Source organism: Ictidomys tridecemlineatus, chromosome 11 (assembly GCF_052094955.1).
Source record: "Ictidomys tridecemlineatus isolate mIctTri1 chromosome 11, mIctTri1.hap1, whole genome shotgun sequence".
Taxonomy (NCBI): domain Eukaryota; kingdom Metazoa; phylum Chordata; class Mammalia; order Rodentia; family Sciuridae; genus Ictidomys; species Ictidomys tridecemlineatus.
In genome coordinates this window covers 85,379,870-85,392,854 of record NC_135487.1, presented here as the reverse complement: position 1 = coordinate 85,392,854, position 12,985 = coordinate 85,379,870, and the positions used below count along the sequence as shown (strand labels likewise).

The following is a 12,985-nucleotide window of genomic DNA, read 5'->3' as shown; positions in this document are numbered from 1 at the left end:
AAGTGCAGCAAAAGGCGCCTGCGTTTTGCGGCGCCGTAGGTGAGGCCGGCAGCGTGGGACCTGCTTCACCGGAAAGGCCAGCTGCAATTAGGACTTGGTGGAGCATAGGGGACCAGCTAGCATTCTCTCATCGGGTAATTGGACCCAACTGGTGAGATTGTTTAAAACACGGCTCCAGTCCTTACTTGTGACTCGAGAGTCTCAAACCTCAGTCGTGCCTTGTCGCTCTTCGGGAGCTACTCTGTTGTTCCGTTGCCATCACTAGACTTCAGGTTTCCTCAGGATAGCTGACATTGCTTTTCTTGTTTGTCCTGCAGTCACCCAGTTCGAAATGCTTTACCTGATCGGCTTGGGCCTGGGAGATGCCAAGGACATCACAGTGAAGGGACTGGAAGTTGTAAGACGCTGCAGTCGAGTGTATCTGGAAGCCTACACCTCAGTCCTGACTGTAGGGAAGGAATCCCTGGTAGGTGATTTAGGCTCCCTTCTCAGGAAAACAAAACTACCTGACCTCTGACTTTGATAAACTAGGCTGAATAGAATGTCTGCTGCTTGTTTAAAATGTATCTCCTATTCATTAAGGAGCTGAGAAGTACAAGAAAGAAAGAAAAAAAATACACCAACCAAGTGACTTGAAAAATCGAACAGTGGTTTCGCTACTATAAAGAAAAGTCTCATATTGTGGTTTTCTCCAGCAAATAAAGGAACATTATTTTACACTCCTGGGGGAATAGTTATCAAAATCCCTTATTTCATGAGATAGCCAAGAAATCCTTTTTGAGTTGAGTGTTAATGAGGTGCTGACACCTTAATGAGTTGGTTATATATTCAGAAACCAAGCTGAAAGCCTATCCCTTTGAAGTGTTTCCACAGGGAATGTTGATCGCTTGTCTGTAACATCCAAAGAGATCTTACCTTCAAGTAGACATTTCCCAGTAAAGCTTACACGTATATATTAAGTGATCCTGGGACTAAATAACCAGAGAATTTGTTAGTGTAATTATACATTTACCTAGTTCTCTTTAAGGGCTCATTGTCAAACTCCAAGTAGGGTATGAGTTAAGCTCAAAAGACTGATGGATGTGTTATGGAGTAGATTTTTAGAATTGTCTTTGTCATGTCCAAACAAAAAAGTTACTAGAAGAATTTCAAGTCTCTTTCTCTTAGATTCATACCCCAGAGAATTCTGAAGTTCTTAGAGTTACTTTAAAATCTTGAAGGAATTAAGGCGTGCTCCTTGAAATAAGCATGCATTTAAAAAATTTTCTAATGACCAGCTTTGATTTGTTGGCCCCATTTTTTCACTCTTAGGATGGAATCAAAATATCTAACCTCAGGATGATGGAAATATGTCACTGTAATCAGTGATCAAGACAAATTAGAATGAACTTAAAACCATCTAACAGAAAAATAACAAATCAGCAGTTTTATAAAGAAGGTATCAATCAGTATGGCGTGGAAGAAAGTTTAGATCTAGTTTTTCTTTGCTCTATTATGTGTCAGTGAACAAGTCCTTTAACTTTAGCTTTTTAATATGTAAAATGGGTCAAAAACATCTTCCTTATAGGTTCTTAGCACAGTGCCTGGTACAGAAGTATTTAGAAATGGTAATTGTCACTGGACATATTTCTAAATTTCTGAACTCTATTTTCTTTATTTGTCAAATGGAGTTAATCAATTGGAAGGTTATGTAGGGTTTTATTGAAATGTATGTGAAAGTACTTTGTAAGTTTTAAGTACTAGCTAAATGTCAATTTTGGTTACTCTAACTTTTTAAAGTATTTTTTTCCCCCCAAAATCATAGTTATTGTAGAGTCAAGATCTGGCCCTAGCCTTATCTATTAGTAAATTATATATGCACTGTTGAGATGCAAGAATATTAGTTCTCCCACAGTAAAAAGTACTAACATTTATAGAACAATTGCTTTGCACTGTTTTAAATGCTTTACATTTAGAATAGGATTATTAATCGTTAGTTACTGTTAACATTTTACAGGCGCAGAGAGGCTAAGAAACTTGCCCAATGTGTGAGTGGTAGAGACAGGTTATTAACCAAAGCAGTCCTGAGTTGAGCTTTGCCACTCTAGATCTTTATACTGTACTGTGTCTCTGCAGTCTTACAGACAGATAAAAACTACACTAGGTATAACTTTAGAAAATATCTAAAAGAGAGGGTAGGATTCAAGCAAAGTGGCTTGTCTTTAATCCCACCATATCACAAAATTTCTTCTGGTATGTGCTCCATATTCTTCTCCAGGTCCTCAGTTCACATTCTTCCCTGAACACCTTGCCTATACACAACTTCATCTACCATAAGTGACTCATTTCTAGACTAAAGTAAGTTATAAATAAATTCATACCTTTATATTACCCAGTAAAATCTCAGAGTCACTTTTATGTCAACTACTTTTTTTCCTTTTCTTCTTCCCTTCATTTCTATCTTTTCTCTTTAAAACAAATTGAGTTTTTAGAGATTTGTATGTACTTAACATACCTATACATACAATCTGGTCTCAACTACAGATAACTATTACACAGTGAGAAAAAATATAGAAAATTTTATCTGTTTTCTACAATGAAATGTTTTCTTTTATCATACTCTAACATAATATTTTTTAAAAGGAACCACCACATCATTGCTAAAGAAATCTGAATTTATGTGCTCTTAATAATGATTAGATTTTAAAGGAAATGGTTTTTAAACCATATCTAGATGGAGTTAGGTCTTGGAACAAGAGCCTCATCCCACAAGTCATTTTGGCAATTTTCAAATTGCCAAAAAGGTAGTATTATTTATATTTTCTCTGGTCAAAAGATAATTGATCTAGATATAGTAAGTCTAAGAAATAATTTAAATAACAATTCATAATAACAGTGGGAGGAAGAAGCTATAAAATCATATGTTTGGAAAGAACTGAGATGAGCTTATCTAAATCATTACTCTTTCCTTTGACCTACTAAAAGTAAAAGTGGTCCCAAATGTAAAATATTTATTAGTTATTAATTATGAGAATACATGTGAGAAAGATTACTTCAGGGTGTGGTTATCAGGAAATACTAGATGGATTATATGGAATTTGAGCTGCGTTTTAAAGTAGTATATATACACCAACCTTTTAAAGTTTTTGTTTGTTTGTTTTTACATTATAATCCAAGTGCAAAATGATAATATCTGTTCATCATTGCGGATAAATGGAGAAAATTGCTCACAGCAAGAGGAAGCTAACTTGGACCCTCAGCTACCTTGTAAAGTAGAGATCATTATTCTCTGTCTATCCCTCATTTGTGGCATATGTGAGGTTCTACAACCAAAGTTCTGCCTTTGAGCAATCACTTACATTTCTTTGCTCTGTTTCTTACTTATAAAATTGAGATTAAAATAGTTCTGATCTCACATTGAAGTCAAGATTAAATGAATTCATATGCATAAGGCTTTTAGAACAGTGCCTGATCACAGAGTAATCCCAATGTAAATGTTTTAGTAGGGACAATGTTAACATAGAATAAGATTTGATAAAGAGCATTCCACCCTGAAGGAAAATCATTGTGAGCTTAGAGGTGGAAAGCACAAACATTTGCTATATTTGTCATTGGACTTCATTGAAATGGCTTTCATTTTTTTCCCAGTGTATCTGTTCCCTTTCTTTGTAACTTAAATAACCTAGATACCACCTCTTCCTTGTTGCCTTGTTTTCTTGTCTAGCGGCTGTGATTGAGATCAGGAAGACAGGAAAGAGGAGAAAAGGACATCACACTTAAAAAATGAGGCCATTAGCTATGAGCTTTTTTAACTTCTTATCTGCCCTTACCACAAATTTGACTCTATCTTCCTTCCACTCTTAGAAAATGACTTGTGGGATGAGGCTCTTGTTCCAACACCTAACTCCATCTAGATATGGTTTAAAAACCATTTCCTTTAAAATCTAATCATTATTCTTTATGTCATCCTATTACCATGTATTTCTCATGTTTTACCTCTGTTTCTCATTCTGAAATCATATTCAAGCTTTGATCACTTTGAAAGTCTCTTTTTTGAAACCTGTTTTCCCCATAGTTATTATTCTTTTTCTTTTATCAAGTATACCTTCGTGGTCCCTAGTTCCACTTGTGTCTCACACTCCTGAAGGCTTACTCCCTTTTCTTAGAAGTATTTTCAACAATTCTTTCATAGTTGAGAACTCTAGAGAATAGTTTTGAATTCTTACTTCTGTTACTTCTTTTGATGTAGTTGACCACTACTGCTAGAAGCTGGCTTTTAGGACATGACTTTCTCTTAATTGTATTCTTGCATTTCCATTTTCTCTGTCTCTTTGTAAACCCATTTCTCTGTTTTTAAACAGTATTTTAAAAACACTTTATCCTCCCATTTGTTTCTGAATACTACTTTTAGCCTCTATTCTTATTATTTTTTGAATAGCTGGTCCATTAAATGGTTTACAATTCAAAATGTACTAAAAAAAGATATAATAAAACATAAAGAGATTTCTGTTCCACTTCCCCTTCTTGGAGGCAGTCACTACTAATTTTTGTGTACCTTCTCGAAATACCTGAAAACAATTTAAACTTACCCTGTTCTGTTCAAAAACTGCCAACTTATAGCAAGAGTGAATTTTAACTTTTATGTTCATTTTCATGAATGATTAGGGCTGAGACTACAAAAACTGGCTAATTAGTCATTGGATGATACATAATCCAAATTTAAAATTATTTGTTAAATAGTACTGCCTGTTTTTCTTATTTTCCTTCTCTCACCCCTGACTAGACTGGATGCTTTTATTAGTGTCTATGTGCTAGTTAATTCTCCATTGGACAGCATGCATCTTAAGAGCAATAGCAATGTATGTCTCATTCACCACCATCTCCCAACATCAAGCCTAGAATTTGGTATGAAGGATGTGCATAAGAAATATTTCTGTAGTGAGTCTATGAATGATTAAATATGTGGGTAAATTTGAAAATAATTTAACATCAGCCTCTTACTACATTTGCTATCTTTTTTAAATATTATTTTTTTGAGAGGATCAGCAATTTGTATATGTGAACATGGTTGTCTCATTAGACCATGAACTGTTTATTAGGTTAGAATAAGTGATAATAAGGAGTAATGCATAATACAAAATCATTGTTGTGAGAGTGGCTTTTTTATTGTTGTTAGATCATTTATAAAGTATGAAATAGAATTATTACTAGCATCATGTGGTTTCTTGGTCTTTAAGAAATGTTAGAAGTTCAGCCAGAAATGGTATATTCCTATAATCCCAGCAGCCCAGAAAGCTGAGGCAGTAGGATCATGAGTTCAAGGCTAGCTTCTGCAACTTATCAGGACCCAGACTCAAAATAAAAAATAAAAGGGGCTGGTGTAGCTCAGTGGCAAGCCTCCCCCTTGGGTTCAATCCCCAGTAATGGGCGGGGAGGAGAATGGGTTCAGTAAAGGCCATTGTTTTCTTCAATTCATAGTAATTGAGTGTGTATTCTCTTAAATATGTAAGTGTTCTGCAACCATTAAGCTTTCTGGCTCATAAAGTCAAAGTAAAGAATATAAAAATTAATGATTAAGAAAAAAGTACTTGGTAAAAGTGAAATGAAAGCATTTTTTATCTATAAGAAGTTTGTTATTGTGAATTTCTAGAACATTTCTCTAGAAAGGTATGTTTTCCACATTTAAGGAACAAGTTTTAGTCAAGTATTAGAATATAATTACCAAAATTGAAATTTGGTAATTTCATTTGTTCATTTACTTATTTGTTTGACAGATATTATCAAGTACCAAACTTTTCTACTACAGCACTCCGAATAACTTTTATTAACTAAAATTTGTCAACATATAAAAAATAGTATTATTTATCTGTGTATCCACCTTAACTTCATTGAATTGCATGTTACTCCATAGGAAATCAGTTATAAGATTGTGATCTTGCAAAAAACTTTTAACCACTATGATATAATCATCAGCTTATTAACTTACTCTCTCCTGGGTTTGTTTCTCTAGAGCCCCAAAGGCATTTGTATGGAAACTTCCTGTATGTTTCTCCTAAAACTCTGCCTTTCTAGCAGAAGCAAGGGAATACAATTTTAAATCTGAATTTCTTGCATTTATGTAGGAATGTTTACTGGTTTTATAAATAGTCAAATCATCATTTTCTGTTATTTCTTTTATGTTGCCTTTTATTTTAGTCAGAGTGTCAGATTGTCCCATAAAAATTTTAATAAAACCAGAACTACAATGTATACTCATTATTAATATATTTATTCTGTATTATCATGGTTTTGAAGTAGGAATCATGCATACATATTCTCTGTTCATCCTATAATGTTCTGCCTGGTCAGTTACAGCCAAATATAGAGGTAAATTTAAAATGCAAAAGGCCTCAGATGTTAGAGGTCTCTTCCTCCTGGGATATTAAGATAGCCTCAAAGACAGTTTAATTGCAATATAGTATAGTGTGCCAGCTCATTGATGAGTTGTATCAAATGATCTGTGTTTGGATAGTTGCCAAGATTCACACCAGCCCCAAATACAACAATTGTTTTTATTGTTGTTGTTGTTGTTGTTTTGGTGTGTGTGTGTGTGTGTGTGTGTGTGTGTATGGAAATGTCACCTGCTTTCCTTCATTTTTAAATTGGACTTAAATCTATAGGAAGACTTTTATGGAAGAAAATTGATTCTTGCTGATAGAGAAGAAGTGGAACAAGAAGCAGATAATATTTTAAAGGATGCTGATATCAGTGATGTTGCATTCCTTGTGGTTGGTGATCCATTTGGGTAAGTTTAAGCAGATGTTTTGAGAGTTACTTATTAATCAGTAATAATTATTCTATTACATTTAAAACTTACCTGCCAGATAAAAGACTGTGGTTTATCTAAGCTCTATCTAAAATTTATAGTTTAAAATTTCATTATCTTTTGAGATTAATGAGGGAAATCCACTTTGTAAGAAGATACCCATTATAAGTATCACAACATTATAAAATGTCAACTCTAAAATTTGTATCTTTGATTTTCTTCTTTAGAAGATGATGTAGGTTATCAAAGCCTTAACTAGTGTATCATTATTAAATATGTCATTATATTCTCCAAAGTCATGCCTGCCATTTGGTGCAGATAATTACAATCATCTTTGGCTTCCTTTGTTTTAGGCTTTTTTTTATCTTTTTTAATCATGTAATATTTGATTATACTACTGTCATTTACGTGTCTTGAATTTATAATTTTTCAAGCTTCTGATTTCAATTTCTTATATCCATTGGGAGCCTTGTTCTTCCTCATTACAAAGAAGATGTGCTTCTACTTGTCTAGTCAAGCATCATCAATCTCTGATGTCAAGCCAAATAGAATAGTTTTTGTCTCCAGCTGGTGACCCAAGATTTATGTCACAGATTTAAGGACCATAAGGACAATTAAATCACTGTGAGCCCACCATCAAGAATGTTTCTCACAACAATGGAGTTACATGTGTATGTGTCTGCCAAAAAGAAAGTAATTTATATAAGTGTGATGGGCCATACTCTGCAGCGTTATTAAACTTAATTGGAATAACTCTGGATAATCACACATTTTTAAATATTTAAATAGTTTGTCTTAACCTCTGACATTGTTTTCTTAAACTTAAGACTTTCTCAAAATTAATAGTACCTATCTTCTTTTTTTTTTTAACCATAGGATGGGAAAATGAAAAATCCCATAGAGAAAATATCTTCTAATTCTTACAGAATTTTTTCACTAAACACTGACTCCTTCTGCATAAAACCTGAGTTTCTGTAGGCTAATCTCTCACTAAACTTCCCAACTTGATATACTACAATTCTTACAGTCACCTAGTTGAGCAAACTCAGTAGCTTTTTACTTTATTGGCATCCAATCACTGACAATGTCCATTGCACAGTAAAAACACTACTGGAAGTGAGGTTTACAGACAGATGCCAGACCACAGATTGTGTGTTCTAGTCCATAATGAGATAAGATTAGAAACTGGGAGAAAGTATTTAGAAATTTTTGTAGCTATCTAAAAAGCAAATTTTATGTCTACTGAATTAATAAAAACTGAGGGCTCATATTTGGTATCACTCCATTTCATGTTTTGTTTTTATAATAGTTTATTTTTATTGCATTTTACAAAACTGTTGTTCCATAATAATTTGGAATCTAAAACAAATTAGACTTTCACCATAGATAATTTGAGAAGCATTGCTGTTGAATTGTGTTTTACCAAGTTTTTCTTATTCTTTCATTCCCTTTTACTCTGGCTGCCACTCTTATACCTAATCTAGCCTCATGCATCTTACACCTTTTGGCTGGTCTGTATATAAACTCCTTACCCATACTGTAGTAAAATCCATATTTGTAAAAACCATAATTTGGAAACTCACTAGGTCTCTTATAAATAAGAAGTTTATTAGCTCTATCATTAGCCAGATATTAAAAACACTGCCCAACTTACCCTTCCGTCTATAACCTACCATTCTTTTTGAAGCCCACATTTATGCTAACCAGTTTGCTTTTTCCCAGTTATCATGCTTTGTTACCTTCATACCTTTGTTCAAGGTCCTTCATCTTGAGTGACTTGTGAACTACCTGTGACTAACAGAAACCTACTTATCCTTCGAAGCTCAGCTTTCCATGCTATAGTCCCTTATTATTCCAACATGAAGTTATATCTCCACTGATGGCATATATCATTCATACTCATTTCATATAGTACCTCACACTTTTTTTTATAACCTCTACATTTACTCTTCTTTTATATTTGTAGGCTGTCCTTCACATTTTTATCTCATTAGCTTCCTTCACAATACTAGATATAGAGTTGGCATTAATTAAATATTAATTTAATAATTTTGGTATATTTTGCTTAAGGTCAACAGAGAAAAACCAGAAATATCTTGAACTGACATTTATCCAGTTAACAAATGACTTTTGTACACCAATCTTATGAATTCCTACATGCTGGATGATAAGACATGAATTTATATCTCAGTGGGGGAAGTGACAATAATCAGAGAAAAATAAATTTTAAATTTTGGCAGGCTCATGAAGGGAGAAAAAAGAAATAATAGACTTATTTATATAAGGTTATATGGAAAAGACAGTATCTGAAGAATGAAAAGGTATAGAAGGAAAGAATATCCTAAGCAGAGGAAACAGTAGGATTGTACTTATGGGATTGAAAAGGCTAAGGTGGCTATAGCATAGTGAGTTAGGGAAAAAAAAGAATATGTGAAAGTGTCACAGATATAGGCAGCAGCCAGATCATGGTAGGCTTTGAAGGGACCAGGAATTTTACTTAGATTTTTAGCAGGGACAGTCTGTTTGACATTATTGAAAGAATACTAAGTGTTTAGGTAAAATGGATTTTGGGGAGGCAGGACATATTTAAAAGGAAGAATGTCAGGATGGTCTGATAGATGGGGAAAAGTAAAGAAGTAAATGTGACTTTGAGGATTCCAGCTTTATACTTTAGTAGTAGGCGCCAGTTCTTGAAATAATGAAAAGTGGTAGACAATAGGATTGGGGCAGATAATAATTAGTTCTAGAAACATCTTAAATTTGAAATGTCAGATAGACTGTTAGATTATCTGCTGCTGGAGCTCAGAAGAGGATTCATCCTGGGAATATGGCTTTTGAAGTTATTCATATGTAGATGGTATTTAAAGCCAGAGGAATAGATAGAATCATTTTAGAAGAGAAGGGAAGAACAAAGGACCAAGATTCAAGCCCTAGGAAGCTTGTACATTTCATGGTCTAGCTATAGCTAGGGGGGAAGGAAAAATAAGAAAATATGTTGTCACAAAAGCCAAGAAAAGACTTTCAAAATGGAAAGACTGGTGAACTTTGATATACTGCTAAGAGTTTGTATAGAAGATGAGGAAAGAAAAGTATGTTTGAAGTTAGAGGCATGATGTTTGGAGTTCAGAAGTACTAACTTTATGGGGGAGTTGGTAATTGAACGAGCTTTGGATAGGGTTCACAGGTAGAACTTAAAGGCCTGGTGGAGGAAAGTGGAAGGGGGATTCCATGTAAATGAACAGACTTGAATTAATCATTAATTTAGAGATTGAGTTTCACTATGTTGCCTGAGCTGGTCTCAAATTCTTGGGCTCAGATGATCCTCCTTAGCCTCTTGACTAATAGGGACTGCAGTCATGTGTCACCACATCCAGAATATGTTATTAAATCAAGCCTTGAAGAATCACAGTTTCAATGGATTAAATGGAGATACCAGGAAAGAAATGTGTAATGTGTAACACTTCCTATTTACTTGAATAAAACATGAAAATGAAGATTGTTCAGGATGTTTAATCTTAAATTCTTTTTAAAAATATTTTAAAAATTGTGAGAGAACACACAGCAAAATTTACCATTTTAACCATTTTTTGAAGTATACAGTTCAGTGGCATTAAGTACATTTACATTGTTATGCAAGCATTGTCACTATCACTATCCATCTCCATAATCTTTTGAAGAAGATAATTAGAAGTCATAATTAAGCAGGTTGATGGAGTTCTCATCTGTATCCTTTTATCCAGATTATTGAAAGGAATATGGAAATTAATCACATAAAGAATGTAAATTACTCTAAAGAAGTACATCAATAAATCTGACTTAATCATGTGAGAGATGATAGTCTCAAGCATTGTGTCCTAATGGAGTTGTTGCATGGGGTCTTTATTAAACAAACTCTGTCTAATAATGGATTTTTTTATTATTCTATTTTATATTTTAATATATCTGTAAATATATACATATAAATAATAAAGTGAACACATATTTTATCCTTACTTTATATGACTTTCCTTTGATGCAGTATATACACACAAAAATGTACCTTTATTTACTTTTCTCCCATGTGCCCTAATGTAGGCCTTTTGATTATTTCCATTTCATGTAATGCACGGGAACAATGTTTAGCACTTAATAATTGTCTAGTGACTTTCAGCACTATCAGTAGTCCATTTTTTTTCCTCCAGTAAAGTTGTTATTATATAAATTGATATGTACAGTCCCTTAGTTCTCCCCTACTTTTCCACATTTTATATTGTTTCTTTTATGGTAGATTCTCCCAAATAGGTTTTCTTTTCAAGATCAAAAAAATAAAAAGTTGTGGACTTGGACATTTTCTAGCATATAAAACACACACTATCAAATTATCTGTCAGAAGGATGAATACCAGATTATGGAGCTTCCAGTAGTTCATGAGAACATAGTTTTTACAATGTTATTTCAAGTTCTAGTATATTTTTGGACCAACAGCACCCATATGTCAAATATGGTGATACTTTATTTGCAAACTGATATTATTATAAATAAAATTTAAAACATACTCAGTCTTATATGTTCAAACTGATTACTTTTATGTACCATTGATTTTTTTCTAATTTTGAGACAGGTCTTGCTAAGTTGCTGAGGCTAGCTTCAAACTTGTGATCCGTCTGTCTCAGGCTCCCCAGTTGCTGGGATTACAGGAGTATACCACTCTGCACAGCCGGGTCTAGTCATTTCAAATGAACTTGTGACAGATATAATTGTAAACCAGTTTTTCATCTACTTAAATAACTCACCAATAACACATCTAAAATTGAAAAAACTTATTCAGTTCTCTTTAATATAAGTAAAAAGATTCTCTTCAAGGTGATACTAAAAATATTCTTTGCAACTGGCATTTTTTTAAAGCTACTGTTAATCAGATTGATGCTTATTTTTATGCTTGTTTTTATTTTATCCATGTGATTGAAAACAGGCTTCCCTGGTGGGTATGTGTTAATCAGGATCTGACTGCCTCATGGGGGATAAGCCCTTGATCTTCCTGCTTGATATGCATTGACCAGTTGAAAGGTTCTGCTAGTTTATAAGTAGTTTCTCAAACATGCTAATGTTGCTTTCCCCAGTAGGGCCTGGAATTTTTATCAAGAGGGAACAAAGCCTTTAGTAGTACTATTCTAAACTGATGGGGTACATTTCACAGTATTCATATTTGTATTTGTGTATATCTTTCTGTACCCCCACCTACCTAATTTTAGTCATGAGATTTATCTCAGGAAAGGAAAGGCAACAGGCAGAATATTCATACATACATACATACATACATACATATATGTGAAACCTAATTATAAATAGTAGCCAAACTGAAAACAGTTATATATAAAATGACTGCTAGACAGATGTAAACCCCAAACAGAATTGTCAAACAGAACTGTAATATAAAACTGACTAACAAGCCATGCAAATTATGTATTCTACCTCATGTTTTAAAATGCAGAAACAAACCCTTCAAAATAGAGTAGAAACAAAGAATTGGATCTAGTTGTGCTACAGTTTAAAACTCCGAAACTGTAATTTTAAGAATTTAAAGGATTTCACTTATGTAAAAACTAAAAAATTGATCTAAAAAGAAGAAAGAGAGTAGAATAGTGGTTTACAGAGCCTGGCAAGGGTATATAGTGGAGGAGTAGAGAAAGGATGTTTAATGGGTACCAGGATGCAATTGCATAGGAGGAATTGCTTCTTATATTTTATAGCATAGTTAGATTCAGTTACTTGGTTATTTTAAAATAGCTGGTAGAGAAAACTTTGAGTATTCCCAACACAAAGAAATGATAAAGCACACCCAACTACTATGTATAATTATAAAACTCAACTTAAAAAAAAAAATGAGCCGTTCACAGTGGCACACACCTGTAATCCTATTGTCTTTAGAGACTGAGGCAGGAGGATCATGAGTTCAAAGCCAGCTTCAACAACAACGAGGCACTGAGCAACTCAGTGAGACCCTGTCTCTAAATAAAATATAAAATAGGGATGGGGATGTGGTTCAGTGGTCGAGTGCCCCTGAGTTCAATCCCTGGTACCTCCAAAATAAATAAATAAAAATAAATAAATAGCAGTTGGGTATGGTGGTGCAGGCTAAGGTTGGAAGATCACAAGTTTGAGGCCAGCCCAGGTAACTTAGTGAGACTCTGTCTCACAATAAAAAAAATAAAAAGGGCTAGT

The 12,985-nt window shown here is 33.7% G+C and overlaps 1 protein-coding gene across 2 annotated transcripts in view; it reads left to right on the top strand.

Moving 5' to 3' along the window:
- The first annotated feature begins 1 nt into the window (after position 1).
- Positions 2-12,985, top strand: part of Dph5 (diphthamide biosynthesis 5) — a 33,151-nt gene continuing 20,167 nt past the window's right edge. The window contains exons 1-3 of one of the 2 annotated variants that reach the window (XM_013364910.4): positions 2-134; positions 318-466; positions 6,639-6,763. In XM_013364910.4, the coding sequence (XP_013220364.1) occupies positions 332-466; positions 6,639-6,763 (260 nt within the window). In that variant the 5' untranslated portion in view covers positions 2-134; positions 318-331. Of the gene's footprint in view, positions 152-317; positions 467-6,638; positions 6,764-12,985 lie in introns of both variants that reach the window. The other variant, XM_005339693.5, reaches the window with a different exon arrangement.